Source organism: Neodiprion pinetum, chromosome 1 (assembly GCF_021155775.2).
Source record: "Neodiprion pinetum isolate iyNeoPine1 chromosome 1, iyNeoPine1.2, whole genome shotgun sequence".
NCBI classification, from domain to species: domain Eukaryota; kingdom Metazoa; phylum Arthropoda; class Insecta; order Hymenoptera; family Diprionidae; genus Neodiprion; species Neodiprion pinetum.
In genome coordinates this window covers 38,405,437-38,426,568 of record NC_060232.1, presented here as the reverse complement: position 1 = coordinate 38,426,568, position 21,132 = coordinate 38,405,437, and the positions used below count along the sequence as shown (strand labels likewise).

General features: G+C 39.6%; 3 protein-coding genes across 11 annotated transcripts in view; all 3 read left to right on the top strand.

Moving 5' to 3' along the window:
• LOC124210652 (uncharacterized) overlaps positions 1-21,132 on the top strand; it is a 94,580-nt gene that overhangs the window by 69,849 nt on the left and 3,599 nt on the right. Inside the window, exons 1-2 of one of the 9 annotated variants that reach the window (XM_069138067.1) lie at positions 15,676-15,905; positions 19,102-20,810. The exons of 3 other annotated variants lie outside the window; for them this stretch is intronic. In XM_069138067.1, coding sequence (XP_068994168.1) covers positions 19,120-20,520 — 1,401 coding nt within the window. In that variant the 5' untranslated portion in view covers positions 15,676-15,905; positions 19,102-19,119 and the 3' untranslated portion in view covers positions 20,521-20,810. Of the gene's footprint in view, positions 1-15,675; positions 15,906-16,765; positions 17,582-19,101; positions 20,813-21,132 lie in introns of those variants that run through there. 5 more of the 9 variants (XM_069138091.1, XM_069138089.1, XM_069138073.1 and 2 more) reach the window with 5 other exon arrangements.
• On the top strand, positions 3,659-6,032 carry LOC124210654 (uncharacterized). The gene is made up of 3 exons (XM_046608841.1): positions 3,659-3,935; positions 4,355-5,795; positions 5,886-6,032. Exons 2-3 carry the CDS (start codon positions 4,372-4,374, stop codon positions 5,941-5,943), a joined length of 1,482 nt encoding a protein of 493 aa, XP_046464797.1. The 5' UTR covers positions 3,659-3,935; positions 4,355-4,371; the 3' UTR covers positions 5,944-6,032.
• LOC124210656 (uncharacterized) lies at positions 9,061-13,937 on the top strand. Its single transcript, XM_046608848.2, has 3 exons — positions 9,061-9,185; positions 11,480-11,663; positions 12,499-13,937. Exon 3 carries the CDS (start codon positions 12,517-12,519, stop codon positions 13,897-13,899), a length of 1,383 nt encoding a protein of 460 aa, XP_046464804.1. The 5' UTR covers positions 9,061-9,185; positions 11,480-11,663; positions 12,499-12,516; the 3' UTR covers positions 13,900-13,937.

Genomic DNA, 21,132 nt, shown 5'->3' with positions numbered 1-21,132 from the left:
ATTAAAACATGATGATTTGTGAAAGAAAAAAAAAAGTATAAAAATGTGTTCCATGATATTACGCGCCTGCACAATGGTTGCAAATCGTAAAGCTGTGTTCGTTGCAAATAAGGCGTTTACACGATGCACAAACTTTTCTACATTTTCTGTCCTATCTCCTGGTACAATTTGCACCGAGCCGGGCAAGTGGCAGTTCAATTTTTTCCAGAGGATATCTCAATTGAACATCGAATTTTGTTTTTTATCTGTTAAAGCGCATGCAGAACCTTTCTCGTCGCTTGGAATTTTTTCATAGTCTCTCTGTTGTCTGATTCGTTATTTTGCAATAATTCCTCGCGTATATGTCGAGACCGTAAATTATACGCCATCCAAAAATAAAGACTGTATCGCTAGTTTCGTCTGAGACAGAATAGACTATATACGTATCTCGTTATTCGCCATACGACTATATCACGAATATGTAAATAAAATGTTACATATTGTCAAAAATAAACACAGACCTGGTGTAACGTAATAAACTAACCTTATTCTTTAATTTGAAGTTAAAAGAAAAAAACAGCAGAAACAAATCTCTGGGGTCCGAAAGAAACCACTCAACTTTGAACGACTGTCGATTTCTTTAGATTTAGATACTTTAAATTAACAAAGAAAAGGCTTCGGGCTCGTTTGTAACCCGGGATGTCAAAGAAGGAATATTTTTTATGATTAGAAAATAACCTTGCGAAAAAAAATTACATAAAATTTATAACTACCGAACGGATCTACGGATCAGAAATTTATGGGTACAATAGAGTGAAGTGTCTCCAGGAGTATCATATATATATATATATATGTATATTATCTTATAGTTCCAATCATTTTATTCGTAGTATATTTCTACCACGTGGAAATGACGTCGCCGCATGGTTTTTATTTTTCTTTTCTTTATCCCCGTGTTAGCGATTAGGATTTTTCGTCTACTTGGGCTTTGAATCGCTTCATCGGATTTTTCCACCGAAGCGTGAATCTTAAACTCGCCAACTATTTTCCATCACCAGCGCCGAGGGTTTTTAAAACCGTGAAACTCAAAGACCGAGGAAATCTGGGCTTACCTGGTATTACCGCACCTATTTAAACTGAATACTAACAATTTGGATCAACGAGCTTGTAAAAACGGCCAAACTAACGCCGGATAATCTCCTGGTTGTTGGAATCTTACACATCGTCGATTCTAGTTTCATTGTTGGTATAACATTGTCGGATGTAAAGGGCACTCATTGCGCTGGAAACGAAGTATTTTAATCACTGATTTGACCGTTTATTAATTATCTATTCAAAAAATGTCTTATATTCGTGTAATGATATCTTATAGAATTTATGGTCTGACATTCTTCCTTAAATCGACAAGACGACGTAAATAAAATAAGAAAATTAATGCCGGAAAATTTTCTGGTGTAATGAAGAGAATGGAGAATTTTAATACTTCAATCAAGGTAACTCTTTCGTCGGCTTTGATCGAAACGAGACACAGACACAAAAAATATGTATCGAAGGACTTTTCACGTAGATCATAAATAATAATACGTCAAAAAACGAAGTTAGGCTTGTAAGAATGAATAGTATGTATACGGTATATGCACGATTTCAATTGCAAAGAATAAATATTAGTTATTCATTTGACACTGGTCTCTCTGAAGTGATGAAAAACGAATCACTATTATTTGAAGAAACTTCCCTTTTTTTCATAAGTTTTCAAAGAAATCACGGAAGACATTTTTCACGACTTCACGATTAACGAAGGTGAAGATAACAGCGAAGCGCGTCTATAATTATTGTCTTGTTTTTAATCATTGCGAAATGAAATCGAACAAATCTATCAGACTTTTATAAACACTTAAAAGTAATTTGAAATGGGAAGTCTGTATCTAGATTTTAATTTATAATTTAAGTAAATTTTGATCTTGCATTTCTAAGAAAACATTCGTAGCTTACGAATGTGTAAATTTGACAATTAGTTGACAAACTATCTTATCTTTAGCTTAATTAAGCTAAAGATGATTGAACTGCACGATTGAAGAGTTCAAGTCGACAAGTCTTAATTTATCTCAATTCTGCGGATATACCTACCTATTGTTGAAAATTACGAACTAGAGGAAAATTGTTTTCATCTAAGAACGGCTGGGCTTATTTGTTATGACGGAAAATTTGTTGACGTTGAAAATTATATGAAAACCGTAACGCAATTAATTGTTGCATGAAACAGTCCCTTGGTTTTTCTTGTAATAACGGATTTCAGCGAGAATATTATAATTAAAGCACCGAACTTTGCCCGGGATGGTAAAAATATTGGTGTTAACGTTTTGTTGGGAGTTGGAAGACTCGTCCAATTGTCGCGACGAAATAATCTCGGTAATGTTGATACGAATCGATGCGGTTACTTAACCAGTAATCTCTTGCTAACACTGCATTTCGTGTTACGTGAAGATAGAATTTTTATAACCAACATTAGCCTGTCAACAAATATTTCAATTTTGTTTGTATACGACGTTCTTTTATTTTACGAGTTCTTAACGAAATTGGTTTATATATTACCAAACATAGTTTTATCAAAGTGTATTACTATAATGTTATAAAACTCCTCTACAACATTATTCATCTTATTGTTTCAGTCGTTTCGTTCAGAGCATAATTCTGCCATGTAAAAATGTCGTCAATAGCATATCGCTTTTGTCGCATCTTTTTTCTCACTTGAACAAAACTATTATTTCCTCGTCAACTTGGGCCTTGAATCACTTCATTGGATTTCCTCATCGAAGCGTGAATTTTAAACTAGCCACATAATTTCTCATTGCTAGCGCCGAGAGTTTGTGAGCCCGTGAAAGTTAAAGACCGTAAAATTCTGTGTTGATCTGACATAACCTTACCTATATTAATTCAATACAAACAAGCCGTATCAACCAATTATAGTAAAAAACACTGGAACTTCCGCTAAACAGTGTCTAGGTTACCGTAACCTTCCGCATCATCGATTATCGCAGTCTCATTGTTGGTATATATTTTATGCGAGTAAATGGTAATGATAATAGCAGAAATGAATGATTCGTCAATGATTCAATACGTTGAAATGATTTTCTTTATTCAGAAATGTCAACGTTCAGTTCAACGTCAAGTGCCTTTTGTATCGATGTTTCCCAATATTGTTATGGGAAAGATAATAATAAACCATCTAAGACATCTTTTTCTTCAAATCTACTAATAAAAATAAAATCAACTGCGAAAATTGATGTTGCGGAAACGCGTGATATTTTCAAATGGAATAAAGAATACTTCAAATTCAATCAAGTTATCGTATCTAGCTGAAATTATATTCCGATTTTCAGTCGAAGATCCTAATGCATGGGCGAATAGCGTAAAGTTACACCAAATGCGCTGGGTTTCAAGTTCATCCAAGGTTTCCGAGATCTTAACCTTGCCGCAAAACTGCGACTCTTGCATAACGCAACGCGGAACCCGGAGTTGTGGACATTTTTCCACACGGACTTTCTACGAGCTGCGCGCTGCGCCGAGAAACTCACCTTGTATACACAACTCATCCACTGCGCAAGCGCGCTCGCAACGTGCTCTGTAACTGTACCTTCAGCAGATCTATCACGCTGTTTCGAGTAGTAGTATACTTCGTTTGGAGTCGGCAGCATAACGGGCTTCCCGAACATTTTGAGGAGTCTGGCGAATTCGGGCGAAACTCGCTCTGGCGACCATTTGTATCGAACTTTAAGATGTCATTGTTTCGAACCAACAATTGTCTGCCACGGTGATATGTGATCGGTGAAGCTGTGAAAGAGTGTCTGCGTTTCTAGTGAACGGATGTTCAGTCGTCACGCATCTGGAAAACATTTTTTGAAAAGTAGTAACGTTAGGTGGAAGAAGCGAGAAGTCGTCGATAGCAACTACTGCAGGTTGAGTGTTCATTTGTCGTTGTTTAACCAAAGTCCGTCACGATGGAAAAAAACTGTACTGTCATCACTCGATCCTTCTGCAACACTTTGGAGTGTAAATTTTTTGGACGGATGAAATGGATCCTCCGATTTTTATCCACCTTCTTCCGGCCCCGTAGCTGTGCTCGTAGAGTTCATAATTCATTTAGTCCTTCCTGATACGTACATGGTTTATTCTGAACGGGTTTATCATCACTACATTTTCGATGAAAATTTGATGCGACACTACTTGCTTATAGTACTTGACTCACAATTAAATTGCGCTGGATGCTTCTTGATCTGTTACATTGGGATTGATCTCTTTCTCCTACTCCGAACAAGTTGCAGGAGCGAAGGTTTTCCACATATTATAATTTGAACGAATTTCTTTTGAATTGCAGTAGACTCAAGCTTCAAGATGCCCAAACGCAAGGAGCCAGCTCTTCTGCAGGATATAGCGTTTGATTTAATGGTATCTCATTGCGTGGATTATTGCCTAAGGACCAGCTGCCATCTAGATTCAAAAAAACTCCGTGAATGCATTGCCAAAATAAAAATGCAGCTGTTTCCTCTGCTGCCGCCAAACCTTTCTCTGGTCGAGGATTTCTGTATAAAATTTTTCGAAATGTTTAAACTCTCTTGCTGGGAAAGATCGGCGATGCATCGGGAGAGCTATATCGCAAAAGCATTGGAAATCATGATGGACGTGAAAATTCGTAATCTGCGATGTAGCCACGCATACCTAAATTACTTGGACTGCAATGATCTTCACCGATTCCGGGGACTAGAGTCATTGGAAATCCATACCTTTCCTTCGTACGACGTGTCTGGAATACTGGAATATTTTTGCTTGGAAAATCTCCTTGAACTTTACCTTCCACAGCAGTGCAACAACAACGACCTTGCCATCATTGGCTCGCATTGTCCGCTGTTACAAGTGCTGGACGTTAGTAACTCGCCGGATGTTGACGACTACGGATTGCAAGCCCTGAAGCCATGCTCAGATTTACGAGTCCTTGATTTTTGTTTCTGGAGAGTGTCAAATGTTGGCGTGAATGATCTGCTCTCGGCACATCCGAAGCTCGAGGAGTTGAATGTGCGCAAAACTGTCCGCCTACGCATGTGTGTGGGGTTGGACTTCGACGTTTTGTCGCGTCCACTGACGATGGTGTGTCCATCTATGAAACGCTATTGCGTCAGATTCAAGCCAATAACGAACGAAGTTTTACGCGCTCTCATTACTCTTTTCCCCAATTTGACATATCTCAGAATTTACGGTCAAGTCGAAGGCGATTTGCGCCTCTTACAGAAACTCAAAATGCTCAGTGCGCTTGATTTCAGTGGGGGTGTGAGCCATCCCAGTACAAACAATCTCAGGGAACTGTTGACGATCATAGGTGCAAATATTTCTTCGTTAGACATGAAGAACTTGTATTGTGTTGGCGTGTTTTTGACGCAGGACGACATGAACTTTCTTTACGAATCTTGCAAAAATGTTGAATATCTGACGTTCGTTTACGAACGCAGCAGTTGTGGGGAAAAATTAGTAGTGCCACCTTTCCCGAAGTTGAAAGAACTCGATGTAGAGGCAAAAAGATTCAACAATAACCGATTTCCCAGTCACGCCGCAATAGAATTTGGTGTATTGAAACAGCTTGAAACTCTAAGGTTCGAAAACTTTGGGCCGATTGCGAAAATAACGGAATCTATCATGTTCGATCACGTGAGATTTCCAAATTTGAAGAAGGTTCTATGCGAGGAAGCCGACGAAGATGGCATGAGGAAGATAAACAAAATCGCAAAAGATAACAACCTTGATTTCACAATGGAGTGTCAGCCTTGGTAATCACGAATCAGTTTTATTACGTACTTGATGTTGCGTCGGAAATTTTCCATCAGAAATATTCCTTTACGCTCGTGTATTCCTTTCAGGCCGAGCACGTATTGGGACAGATTGGGATTTATGAGCACTGGGTGGATACTGCATTAGTTCGACGTTTCGTTATTGGAATGAATCAAGATGTGGAGAAATCAGTTTTGTAAAAAATAAAACTTAATAAAGTACTGGTTTTGTCAAAACATGCGTTTATTCGTGTACAATATTCGAATGTCTTCTCTAGTTTGTATTTGACTTTGCAGCCTGAAGTAACGTCATCGATAATACCGTTGAGTTTTATAAGTTTTCATTCTTTGAAAGTGCCTACCGCACATTTTTCACGATATTATATTTACGAAATCATACCAGAAGTTGGCTGCGAATGTACCCGAATTCTAAACACGAGCGACCTCCAAAGCGCCCACAGATAGGTAACCAAATCTCTATTTTAGTTTAATACTGCAATTCCTCAAACTACATCCCTATTTGACTTGGCAGTTAACGCTCATTTCATCAGTCAGACAGATTAGAATTTTCAGAAGCAACAGTACGTACCTATTTTCAAATGTAGAAGCTTTCGTTGTTTGCAACTCGCTGATGTCGGAAAGATTTTTAGTTCTAGTCAAGAGCCGGGCACCTTCACCCGAAACTTCCGTTACGTGTAAGAGATAATTTATTCCGTGGATGAACGTTTCGGTGAATCATATGTCGTACGTCGATATCGAACATCGGAAAGCGTAGGTCTTGGGAAATGAATCGGCTGACGTGAACATCCCAATTCCAGAAATTTATTCTATTTTAGGATTGGAAAAATCGAAGGATCTTTTGAATGAGAGGAATAAGAAATCGATGTTGTGCACCGATAAATACCGACAAAGGCACTTGGTAAGTGGAGTTAATCAAGGCACGATGAAAACATGATATAATAATAGTGAAATTTCATTTATTCTACAAGATGTTTTTCTAAAAAGGATCATCAAATACGAATAACTCCGAAATCTTCTTGGAAATCTAGGATTTTGAAAAATTCGATTTATGTTTGGTTTAAACAATATTTTAGGGTCATAAGAACAATATCCAGTCGGTCATGTACTGAAAAAAAATATTTCAAAGGTTCAATTCTCGATTTTGGCACAGCGCCACGAAGCGCGCGCTGAGTGCTTGTAAAATTCTAACCGGCTTTTTCTCGAAACCACTTTTTTCATGCTAGGAGGACAGATTATTTGAACAGTGTTGCACGAGTCGATTTGAGATTAGCCTCACAATTAAATTTTCTATGGAAGTACGTAACCGTTGTCTTATTTAATGCAAACTTTTTTTACATGAATAATTTACTACTCATTTTTTGGCCAAAGATCGACTCGTTTTTTTCAAAAATGCACAATTTCTACAAAATTTGATTTAAAATAAAACCCCTACGTGATTCTATCGGCAATAGTACTTAGATTATAAATTTTTTGGGCTTTTTGCCCCAGGCCTTATAGTTTTCGCGAAATCCGTCCTCCCGTGAAGGAGATTTAAAAAAAGGTGATTTCAAAGATTAACTCCGTCGTCGCCATTTTTCATCAAAATGATGACGAATCTTTTTTTTCTCACACTTCAATACGCGTTAAACGAACCCTCCGAAAAGAAATCCTATTCCTTTTTCCATACTCCTAAAATAAATCTTCAAAGTTGGGCCTTTTTTTCGACCGTTTGAATGGTGTTACCTCTTAATTATCCTTCCGTATATTTCCTACGTCCATTTCTACGAGACAAATTACTTACCATACAAATTGTCGCGGATCAAAGGTCAGGAATCTGTCGTTAGATTTATTCCGACAAACACAGAAATAGAATTAATCCAATTAATTTTTGCGGTTATCTTGTTGTCTCTTTTCTTGATGTTTGAAATTTGGTGCTTGCAACCAGCCTCACTTCAGAAAACCTGCAGTGATTAAATGCAAAGATTTTCTCGAGCTGTGAAAATAAATACACATTCATTCGTTACACGCTCGTTCATTCAAAAACTGTTATATTTATATGATAATCAGCAGCAAGTCAACAAAATTTGTTGAAAAACGGTTTCCCCAGATTCCGACGATTTGCCTTCATATAATGTACCTACATCTTCCTACAGGGTTCGATTGATAATGGATAGTTTGAATTATATTTAAAATTTATAATGAAATTTAGCCACCTTGTCAAGCAAACCTTGATTTTTCAACACGTTGTAACATTTCAGGATTACTTTTGTAGAATTATGCATTTTACGGTTTATTCTCTCTCTCGGTACACTGAAAGAATCTTAAACCGCAATATTGGCATTTCGTGTAACATCAAATTGTTCGATTAAACAACTGCCTGGGGATTGAGGATAAAAAATTTTGACCTCGCACATTTTTCCACTATCTATCTCTAAATTTTATTTTTATAGCTTCAGCTCCGATGTTAATTTCTCCTGTATATATTTGATTCTACCTAGTAATTAGCACGTTATTTACATTGAAATGTGCTCGAATGAAATTGTTCGTTGATTTATTATCGAGCATCGTCTTATTCTGGTTTTCATACTCTTAATTTATAATGCTTATAACGATATGATTAAGGACTCTCCGTATTATTGAAATTCAATTTTTTTCTAATTTATATCGAAGGTTTTTCATTTGCGTGCGTTAATGCTGAAAATATCACTTGTTAAGTATTCGATGTTTACTTTTGGCATGATACGATGAGGGCGATGATGTTGGACAACTAACGATATCTCTAAAAGATAAGACTCGCGCTATAAATATTTAAGGCTTCGAAATGCGGTGTTAATTGCATCGTATAATATGCATTGTAATGTGGCATTTGGAATCCACGTTTCAGACGGATCCCTGAACTTTGGACTGAACCCAGAATTAGCATTTTCCAGATAAATAATTATGGTACGTTACCGAAAATAGTGCCAGAACGGTAATCGCGAAGTAGATTTTAGGAAATAAAACGGAAAACGTGAAAATTCCAAGTCCCGAAATTTATTTCATTTTATCTTTGGAAAAATCGAAGAATCTGTTAAATGAAAGGAATAAGAAAGTGATGTTTTGCAACGATAAATACTGAGTCGTTAACGACGGAGAATTTCCTTCGATGGTGGTGAGCATTTAAAATTTAACTAACGATTCGTGACATTGGATTACGATGTGAAGGTTAACAAGACCGTCTCATTATTTAGGCAATTACCGGGCAGCCAGTTTGGATTCTGATTGTTGTTAACGGATAATACCTCGACTATGGAAACCTATTTAAAATTCTAACGTAACGGCATTTCAGTTTTCACCTTTCGTTAAGAAATTTTCACATCATTAAGAGGCTTATGAAGTAGGTAATTAAACGTAAGTCTTCTTAAACAAATTTCTTTTACTTCTTTCCTTTTGTTTAGTAATATTTAGTCGTAACTTGTATACGTCACTGCGTTCAATTGATATATTTTATTTTCCTGATGCCTTTCCGGGCTTCCCTTCACAGCCGAGAAGTGAAATTTGTTTTCGACTTTATTGACCTACGCCACCGATAAACTCTACGCATAATTTCAAGATAAGGTCAAAGTGAAATCAAACAACATGGCTAAAATAAGCATTCACAACATTTGTCGGAAAGTCTGACAATAACACATTCTATCTCAAAATCGAAAGCAGAACAACGAATAATATACTTCGAAGTAATTTTTCAAGGGATCTCATTATCGCTTTTAAATTATGCGTCGGCAGATAATGAAAAATTTCCGGCTATACGTGCAAATTTCGTATCGTTATCTACCCAATTATAACAAATTTAGACAGTCTCACGTGTTTTGTTCGAACACTTATCAAATATGAGTCGCTGGAAACTTTCGGAATTTCGGGGAATTGCTTGCCCTGGCCCAATCCGCTTAAGCTGTGCGCGTGTGTGTGTGTAGTGTTTAGTATATTGCACCAGCTGTGCATGAGAGCGCGTGCGCAGCGAACAAGCGTCATGGAAAATTCGTCGTCGCAGTGCCGAGGCGAAAAGTTAGTGCCGGCGCCATTTTGTACCGCCGAATTTTCGCGGAGTAAAATACCAGTTCACAGAGTTTAACCAACAACGGAGTTACAATCGACGTATTCGCGGGGCTGTTTTGTTGCGGGTGAAATGTAAGTGACGCAAATTGTTGAACAATCGAAACGTGCTGTCCCAGCGTTTCAGCGGCAGCCACGTTCACGTTGTTGTGTGTCAATACGTGTGTCAGCTGTCAACGAAATATTTTATAATCGTTTCTACCGTTACGTTCGATTAAACTCTGATCTGCCGGTGCTGTTCTACCCGTGCGAATTTTGAATCAGCAATTATCTCGACGCAAAATATTCGAAAATTATTTTCTCGCATTTGAGGATTCATTCCACGAATTTTACTTGCCCGTGTGCACGTGTGGCAGTGTCAGAGGAATAAAGGACGACATCGCTATGGTTGACTGTTACCGGGAAGGGAAAGGTTCGTTGCAATTGTTAGCTATGAGAAATACCGGTCCTAGACGGTTCATGATTGTTTGTGTAGCTTCATTTGCTTTCGTGGGAGGACCCTTTATGATGGGTCATAAAAAAAAAAAAAAAAAAAAAAAAAAAAAAAAAAAACCTACGACCATTTCACAAATTCTGTCTTTTGACTCAAACCCGTGCGTAATTTTTTTATGCAAAATCGCGTATGAAAAAAGATTCAGAACTCGGTGCGACCACGAAAAAGATTTTTTTACCGTCAAGAACGAAATTTTTCACCGTAAATTCGAAACGCCGTGGTGGGTGATTATTGCTTAGCGCTCCCGATTTTTTTATGCGTATGAGAACTTATCATCTAAAAAATTACGCACGGGTTTGATAATATCTTCATTCGGTCAAAAGATAGAATTTTTGAAACGGTCGTAGATTTTTTTTTTTTTTGGCCATCATAGAGGGTCCTTCGCGAAAGCAAATCAAGGTACACGAAAAATCATGAACCCTTTAGGACCGGTATTTCTCATAGCTATCAAGTGCTCCGAACCTTCTCCGTAAGCATAACGAGTTTCCGTTTTCCCTTGTTTGCCTTTCTTCTCAGTTTATTTCGCTAGATTGGCAAGGCTTAAGCGGGTTTGATAAACCTTGACGCTTTCATCGTACGCTGTCATATTTAACACTCGCAAACTCCCATGAAGACAATCGTTTCTTACATTGTAGTGGTAGTAAAGGTTCACTAGCTTTTCACTTCAGGCGACGCGGAACCCGCATAAATTTCTCATGAAACTATTTGCAATCCCTTCGAAATTGAATACGAATCAAAGTTTACCACTTGGGAAAATTTGCTTTTTATTTATTTAAATAACCCTATTACCGTTACAGCCCACTAAAAGTATTTGTGAGATATTCGTAGTACCGTATTATGGTGATTTCATTTGGAAAATGAGCATAGGACCTATACTGCAGGCCTATAGCGTACGGGATATTGGTTTACCACCCAGGTATACGACCTTCGCACTATTTTTCGGGGATAGGTTCTAGCCGCTGTAACTGTTCTAGGCTTGACTACACCCGACGAAACCAGTCTGATTCTGGGTGCCGCACGGCATAGTTGTATCAAAAGTGCTAGAAAGTAAAATTAATATTCATTACACGGTAGTTTAATATTTCATATCAATTTATAGTACCAACAATCAGCCTCGAAGAATATCTTCGAAACAATTTTACGCATCTTCCAAACAGGATCTTGGCCTGCTTGTGGTTGTAGGAAAAGTGGGCTGCACTTTACTGAAAATTGTGGTGTGTACAATAGAAACAGTTGCCTGAATTTAACATCGATTACTAGGACAGAAAAATTGGACGCCAAAGGTGATATTTTACGGAAGGTTTTGCTTTTTTTAAACTAAAATTAATGCCTTATTTGAGAATTTTTACTGACAAAACTACACGCTTGATTAAATTCGAGTCTTGCGCATATATTCGTTATGTATTCAGGAACTTGTACAATTTTTTTCAATACTTTTTTTTGCCGAAAGACGCCTGCTACGCGTTCTTGACCATGACGTCGCTCGGTCGCTGGTTGGCATGTCTTCGATCTGATCGACCGGATAATTTCATTGATAAAAATTCTTAAATCAGGCATTATTTTTAGCTTGGAAAAAGCAAATTAACCCTTAATAACAAAATAGAAATACTGTAAAAGTTACTTCCCATTTTTCATTTTCTTCAGTAATATTACACCCAGTATCCTTAACAAACTCTAACTACGGAATTTCTCTGTTACAAACGAAAAATAGAAAACAAATTTCATTGTGATTTTTCCGAGTGAAATTTTGTTGATTTCGAAAAAAAGCACATCCTCTCAGGTGGCAAACTTTACTTGTAGTTGAATTGCAAAGTGATGCGAACCTATTACGGTGCAACATCCGGGTGCACCATGAAAAACAAAATTATAAGCTGCGAAATAATTTCAAAAGTATCCGACGAAATCTATTCTCGCAATTCGCAAGAGAATTTGAACAAATACATCAAATCTCACTATTGAAATGGGATACTGGGTATTATTTCTCAATTCTGCATCGTAACCCATTCAATTCAGCGAAACATTACTAACCGTTTTCAGTTAGTCCGAGTAGGTATTGTATACAAGCAAGTGCTTATCATTGGTACCAACCTCGTGACGTTTGAACTTTGGTGCTTACAGATAAACCGATTATCCGAGATGCCTAAAGTCAAGCAACCAGCCTCGCTCGAGCAAATTACCTTCGACTTTTTGGTCGATTACTTCGTGGATCTGTGCAATCGACTAAGCTGCAAAGGGGACGTGCCTCAACTTCGTCGAACCGTTGCGCTGATCAAAGAGTTGCTCTTCCCTTGGCTGCCGCCGAGTCGACGCCTGCTAGCAGAGTTTTGTGCGAAATTCGTGGAAAAGTTTCGCGAACGTGAGAAAAAGTATCGCGGACCCCGGCCAGAAAGCCACGTTGCAGCGGCTCTGGAAATGATCATGGACGTAGATCTTACCGGACTCCGGTGTGGCTATCACACCATGCGTTGTATGAACGAACACGATGCCAGTAGAATCCGAGGCTTGGAGAAATTGGACATAACGATGTACGGGAATAAGGGCATGAGCAGTTTTCGCTTGCAGAACCTCACCGAATTGTATTGCCATTATCATTTCAACGACAGTTATCTCGCGATTGTGGGATCGCAATGCTTAAAGTTACGCGTATTGGACATCAGAAACTCTTCGCGTGTCACTGACGAAGGATTGCGCGCCTTACGTCCGTGCTCCGAATTACGCGTCTTTCATTTTTACGGTCACAAGATTTCTGCCGCTGGCACAAACGAACTGTTGTCGTCGAACCAGAAGATCAAGGAGTTTAATGTTAATTATAATATATTGTCACGCCCGACGTCGCAAGTCTGTCCCGCGATGCAAAAATTTTGCTTTCAAACAACCTTCGTCGACGAAACGCATTTTCGTGCAGCCGCCGCTCTCTTTCCAAATTTGACTGATATTCAAATCGACTGTAAAGTCAGTGGTGATCTGCGCGAATTGAGGGCCATCAAGAATCTTACGGGACTTAACTTCTATTGCTGGAATGCCGTTTCCATGGAGAATCTTAGGCAACTCCTGGCGATCATTGGTGAAAATATTTTACACTTGAAAGTGATAACTGAATCATCTCGAACCTTCGTGTCGAGAACCGACTTGCAATACATATATAATATCTGCAAGAATATTCAAAGCTTGGAATTCGAATATAAACCACTTACCAAAATTGACACGTTAAGGATACCGCCGTTTTCGAAATTGAAAACTTTGAAGATGAAAAAAGCTTGGAAGATTCACGACATGTATGTGACGCTACAATTACAGCAAATGGTGGAGCTCGAGGTTCTGGAGGTTTATGGCTTTGGTTTAATGAATCGAACCGTTGAATCGATCATGTGTAATCACGTGAATTTTCCCAAGTTGAGATTAGTTCGAACCTCAAGCATTCATACCGATAATCTCATTCGGTTAAATCGAATAGCGAAAGAGAAAAACCTCGATTTTACAGTTCAAGCTGAAATTGGTGCCTTTTATAGTCAATTCTGAATGTAACAACGAATTGATTCAGGGATGCATGTGTAAATTAATCTATCTGTATAGCATGTTTATTACAAATAAACTGATTATAACACTTCCATTTGATATATTATTTTAAATAAATAAGGCCTCATTAATTAGTCAAATTAGCGAATAAGATCGGCTGACACATATTCGTTATACATAAGACATAAGATCGTACTTCGGTCTTTCTGTCTGTCGAACCCTTTGACATTACGTGTTAAATCAGCAATGGTGTCCGCAGATTGACTTCAGTCTTTTTTGCTGAGTATTTAAATTCATGTTTTAGTTCCATGTTATTCGCTTAGTAGAGCTAACATATAATTTTCGGGAACAGCCCGATGAACGTCTAGTCACGTCGTAGCTAACTAAGAGTCCATACAAACGAAGCTGGATGTAGCAGCCAAAAGTGTTAGATTTTTTGGAAAAAGAAAAATACAGTTCAGTTTTATTGTCATAACTTCATCAAAATTATTGGGGGTTCAAGGTATTTCACTAAATTTTTATTCTCGGTCCTCACTACCTTGTTCGAATGAACATTGGAACGTTTGACCGCCAATTATGGCTGCTCGCTTCAGTCTCGTTCTATACAAACGTCCATTTTCCTCCAGGTTTTTAATGTAACATTTATGGATAGTCGGGAGGTCCTAGTAAAATATAATAGGAACCATCCAATACCGGGGGCTTATTATTTATCATTGTATGTATGCGTGTAACCATCGGATAGTGAATGTTTACAACTAATTATCCTTGTAATGACCATTCGACAGCGGATGTTTATTTCTTATCCTGGTATATATGCGTGTGACCATCTGTAAGTATAGGTTCGTTATCACTAATCGTTGGGCAAGTATCCAATACCAAAGGTTTATTAATTTTCCTTGTTTATAACTATCCCATAGCGGAAGTGACGTTATTCCGCACACTTCGCTTTCCCAGGTACAACTGCAATTATGCTAATTCTTGAACAACCAACACACTTTCCCACACCCAATAAATGTTCACTTTTATATCCCGCCAACTTCCGGAATAATAAACGAATATTTACTCAAAATCACATGTAATTGTATGTCTTGCCCACCGATTCGTTACCTACGTTCATTTACGAGCCTAAGTCTCCAAACAGCCCATGGTTTTACGCTAAAATCTATGTACACTTAAGTTCCGTTCTTTGATTATTATTGCAGAAAGTAATTGGCGCCCAACATTAACGTAGAAATAAAGTGTACGTTGTTGGAGTCTCACATTACATTTGATGATTATTAAACTTTTTTTATAAATGCTTATTGAAACTGGTCTTATCTCGCAACACCTGTCTCAGAGCACGAAGTCGATTTATGCGAACTATAATTTTGCGGTAACTGAGATCGCGAAGAAACAAGCGCTTGACATAAGTAAGCCTCTCGCACAGGAAAGCACGTGAGATAGGCCCAATACAACGCCGAATGTATCGTTTCCGAGCACGGGCAATCGCCTGTTGACCGCGAGCTGTGACCCCCGGAATTGACACACCGAGCGTGGTAATTCCTTGTCACCATCTTCCCAAGCACAACATAAACCCACCCACGCTAATTTCCGAAAGCAAAAAAGCTCAGCCTCGCAAGATTTACTTCCATACATTTTCCCATACCATGCGCTTGGCTTCACAGTACGTAAATTATATACAATACGAAGGAAACGAAACCTTTCAAATGAAATCTGTTACGGATACTCAGGTCCACCTGTTACGCATACGCAAGATGCCGAAACTCAAAGCCGGCTTCGCTGCGGAAGTTGACTTTCGATATCGTGGTGATCCACTGCGCGAGTCGTTGTCACCATCTCGGAGTCCAAAGCGATTCAAACAAACTCCGTCGGAGCGTTGCTCTTGTATAAAATCAGCCATTTACTTGGCTCCCGCCGAGGCTTCACCAGCTTTCGAAGTTGCTTGGAAGATTTTTCGAAGAACTGAAAAACTGGCTGCAAGATAGCGGAATCGCATCGCATTCGATTCAGTAAGTTAGGATTCAGATTACAACTTAGATTTTATGTTGCTAGCTCTCAAACTCAGCGGAGTTAGTAGTAGATTGATTAAGATTATTTTCTTTCATGTAATTCCGCTTTTCAATTTTCCTAATTTACGAGAAACGATTTTTTTTTTTTCATGACTCCTTTTCAGTTAGATTGCCGTAGCGTTCTAATAACTCTTTGTTTTATGATTTCCCTGTGGTATCGCTAATACAGGTAGAATATACCATCTTTGTTTTATTTTGTTAAATTAGCGCGTCGTTGACGAGTGTCTCTCTCTCTTTCTCTCTCTCTCTCTATCTCTCTCTCTCTCTTCTCTACCCCCAAAGTGTCCATCCACTATCCACAATATTGAGTAAGCCATGGCGTAACGAATAGACAGAGTACTTGTACTGTTCGATAAAAATCGGTGCAATGATGCACCTTGCGTCCAACTAAATTAATTACGATACAGTGAAACTTCTCTTCACGGACACCTCCCAATAACGGATTCGTCTTTACAACTGACAGTTACACAGACGTTAATATTGTACCGAATAACGGACACTCCTTAATAACGGACAATATTTTCAGTCCCGAAGATGTCCGCTACTGGGAAGTTTCAACGTACGTCCATCTGATCCAAGATCATAGCGGGTGCCAAATTGTTGCAAAGATTGTTTCGCGATCGTCTGGTTTTCCGGCTTGGCGGTCCTGTGATAAAACCAGGTTACAGCATGTATTAATTTTGATATCGAATGATCGCCTTGATTTTTTATACACTTACGACAACAATCTTCTGTCCTTGTTTATGTCCAATTTACCAATGCGAATATCTGCCGCGAAACACGAGAAGGCCTGAGTGAGAATACTTTCAGCTGGATAGGAAGAACACGCGAACAAATCTACATCTCTTAACTAACGGCCTAGCTAGAGCTCTAACACCAACATCCAGACAAGCGTCGTCACCTCCGAACAATTGTGTGCTTCCAGACGAGCGGGTAAATCGAGATGCCTAAACCGAAGCAGCCATCCTCGCTGAAGAGCATCAGCTTCGAGGCCATGGTCGCTCATTTTGTGGATCGCTGCGACCGGCTCAGCATCGATGGTGTTTCGCGCAGACTGCGCCGACAGATTTCTCTGATCAAACATCACCTGCATCCTCGCCTACTGTCGAACCTGTTCGCAGAGTTCTGCTCCGTATTCCTGGAGGAGTTTTACCGGGTCGGTATCAACCGTTCCGAGCTTCGTCCAGACGGACACAACAGAGCCGTCCTGGAAGTGATGATGGACCTGGAAATTCCCGGACTCAAATGCGGCGGCGATATCCTGCGGTTCCTGGATCTCCGGGATTCCCACCGTTTTCGGGGACTCAGGAAACTGGATCTGGACGGGTTCTGGGACCACGGACCCAGGACGCTGGCCAAATTCCGGCTTCAGGATCTCGCGGAGCTTTGCTACCCGCGGAATTGCACCGACCTTGATCTCGAGGTCGTTGGACAGCGTTGTCCGAAGCTTCAGGTGCTGGACGTTGCTGGATCGGTAAAGGTTACCGACAGAGGACTTCGGGCGTTGAGTTCCTGCCCGGATCTCCGCGTTCTCGATCTTTACTGCTGTCGCGTGACCGACGACGGTGTCAACGAGCTGCTCTCGACGCATCGGAAAATCGAGGAGTTCAACGTTGGTAGATACAACATGCGCGATGAGAAAAGCTTCGACGTTTCGTCCCGCCCGATTTCCTTGGTTTGTCCGTCCGTCAGACGGTTCTCTCTGAAATCAACACCCGTCACTGACGACCGTCTGCAAGCCGTCGTCGCGCTCTTTCCCAATCTTACCCACATTCGAATCTGCTCCGAACTCTCGGGCGATATTTGCGCGCTGAAAGCTCTCAATCGACTTAGGGAGGTCAATTTTAATCACGGTCATCGATGTCCGAGGATCGATGATCTCAAGCGGCTGATGAAAGTCATTGGAGATAATATATTGGTGCTGAAGTTGAGCAACGCTGTTCCTGCTGCCTGCCTGACACGGGATGACCTGGATTTTTTTTACAAAACTTGCAACAATATCGAACATTTCGAATTTGATTATGAGCCACAAGTTCCAGTTGACAGATTGCTCTTCCCACCGTTTCGGAAATTGAAAACGCTGACGTGCTTCGCTCTCACGCGACTTAACGACTTTCGCGCTGTGTTGGAATTCCGCGATATGCCCGAGTTGAAATTTCTCACGGTTCAGGGCTTTGATAACGCTTTGAAAATCGCTGAATCAGTTATGATCGATAACATTAAATTTCCCAATTTGAGGCTGGTTCGACCCTTTCGCGAACTTCACGATGACGTTATTCGCATAAATCAATTTGCAAAAGATAACAACCTCGATTTTTCACTAAAATAATTCACACGGTGAACGCGTTCGTGACCCAGTACTCCCGCTGTCCGTTAAAAAGTCTGTTACTTTGAAAAATAATTAGGCGTAGTTCAATTTTGTTCGCGAAATGTTATATCTTCTAAATCAAGTATAAAAATATGACCACATTTGCTTAGTGCAACTATTAGCGCAGTCCACAATGACAAGGAAATTATATTAAAACCAAGTCCGACGGCTGATAAAATTTACTGATTTTTAAATTCGGGAGTTACATAATATCAATGAAAATTATAATTATCGCCGAATGACAAATCAGAGAACGGTTACGAGGTACAGCTATAAGTAATTTAGAGCATGATGTATTTCAACAATAATCCATGCACTATCAAAAAAATTATTCATTCTTATCGTTTGACTTTAAAATCTTCACCAATAGTTGACATTTGAGTAAAAAATCCTATCAGAGCATGGAATGGTTGAACAAGTTCAGTTCAACCAATTTCTTTCTCAAAGTTTCCATCATCATCCATGTAACAAACGAAAAAATCATCTGTTCTCTCTCATCTGAATAACTTTTAACCACTCTCTGACAGTTTCAAAATTTGAATTCACATGCATTTATTACCACGAAAGCCAGACAATCTTGCAACAATTAACCAACCTCGCGCAGTAATTGAATTAGTGATCGATTGAATGCGCATGCAACTGTCTACCACAAGCAATGAAAAAAAAAAAAAAATACAAGTTTTGTCACCCGTTAACTACATTAAAAATGCAAAAACTTGGAGTTACTAGCGCTGTGTAGTTCATACTTTGGAATTTGTATGCTTGCAGGCGAAGTGATTCAATGAGATGCCGAGATTGAAAGAACCGACTCCTCTGCGGAAAGCAGCCTATGGGCGCCTGGTAACACATTTCGTAAATTACTTTGACCGATTAAGCATCGACTGCAGGTTAAGTGATATACGCCGAAGCGTTGCTCAGATCAAAGGTTACGTGTATCCTTCCCTGCCACCGAGTCTATACAACGAGGTCTGCTCGGAATTCCTGCACAAATTCCTCTGGATCCAGCGGGATCGATACGAAAATCGTCCCGGTTGCCACAACAGAGCTGCACTCGAAGTATTAATGGACATCGATATCGTCGGATTGCATTGTGGCGCCGAGATAATGAAGAACGTCGATCACGAAGACGCGCACAGGTTTCGAAGGCTGAGCATACTGAAGCTGGATCACCCGTGGACGAACGTCGGAACCAAGAGCCTTGGAAACTTTGAGTTGCAAGATCTTACCGAGCTCCATTACTCCTATCTGTGCGTCGACCGTGACCTCGAGGTCATCGGAACGACCTGCCCAAAGTTGTTGCTTCTGGACATCGAGGGAGCCAAAAGCGTTACCGACAGAGGATTGAGAGCCCTTCAGCCCTGCTCCGAGTTGCGCATCCTTTCTATTGTCGGGTGCAAAGTGTCCGATAACGGGGTGAACCAATTGCTCAACGTTAACGAGAAAATTACCGAGTTCAACGTCGGGCTTCACACCTTTCCTCGGCAGAGGCGGACCTTCGACGTCTTATCTAGGCCCAAAACGTTGGTCTGTCCCTACATGAGGCGATTCTCCATAAAATCCGACTCGATTACGAACGCGCAACTGCTCGCTATCGTAGAGCTGTTCCCCAATTTGACTCATCTTCGGATCAACGGTGAAATCGAAGGCAATCTCAGCACGTTAAATCGGCTCAAGGAACTCGAGGAGCTCAATTTTGTCATCAGTAAATACGATTATTACTTGCCGATGGAGAACGTCAACGAGCTTTTGGCGAGCATTGGGAAAAATATCACCATGTTGAACTTGATGGAGCTGAAGCAAGAAGAATTGGACTTCTTATACAAACTCTGCGTGAATATTGAGTTCTTGACATTTTGCCGTGTGAAATATTTGTCCCCTAATTCGTTGATAGTACCTTCGTTTAAAAAACTGAAAACGTTGAAATATTCTTTTGCTTATTCCGGCCAGCAAATACTGGAATTTTCTAGAATGCCCAAACTTGAAGATCTTTATTTCTTTCCCATAACTAAACCTAACTATCATTTGATCCAAATGATCGCGGCACTTATGTTAGATGACGAAAAGTTTCCGAACTTGGAGTCCGTTTACGCTCCCGCAGTTGCTGACGGAGTCCGCGAATCCATAAATCAGCGTGCGGCGGAAAGAAACATTAATTTTTTTTTTCAACCTTCAACACCGTCGTACTAGATCACACCTCCAACGTTATTCAAGATACATCTACGTTATTTTCTTTTCTTCTTTCAATCGACACCGTGCTATCGTATCGTTTGATGTAGGTGAACTCAACGAGTTGACAATCTCAACGTTACAATATTCTTATAATTTCTTCGTTTGTCGTACAATTACACATTGACTGGTGCGCACTATATATTTGAAGAAATATTTTCTTAAACGAGATTAACGCTAAAATGTACTATCATATACAAAATTGAACAATTACTTAATCCATGTATTAAAAATAAAACAATTTCACTCCCAACATGTGTCCCCGTCATTCGGTCGACAATTTATTCTCGACAACTCCCATCTTACGCAAAGGTCATAAAAACGAGCAGCAGGCTGGTCGCTATAAAGCATCAAAATCAAGCTAAAGTGAACGCTATTCTATTAAGTAAGTGAAAGTACACGCAAACTTTTTATCAGAGCAAACGTCGAAAAGTATCGTCTTCACCTTGTTGCGGTAGGTCGGTAGTGGTAATCAAGCTATCTCGACGTTACTTGATTAGATAAGAGACTCTCCGACTCGAAAGAAAGATTTAAAAAGTTCCCAGTCGTTCAAATCTCGGATGAAAAACCAAT

Coding starts and splice junctions, on each gene's coding strand:
- LOC124210654 (XM_046608841.1), top strand. CDS start 4,372: ATGCCCAAACGCAAGGAGCCAGCTCTTCTGCAGGATATAGCGTTTGAT. Junction 5,796..5,885: donor ACAATGGAGTGTCAGCCTTG/GTAATCACGAAT, acceptor TATTCCTTTCAG/GCCGAGCACGTATTGGGACA.
- LOC124210656 (XM_046608848.2), top strand. CDS start 12,517: ATGCCTAAAGTCAAGCAACCAGCCTCGCTCGAGCAAATTACCTTCGAC.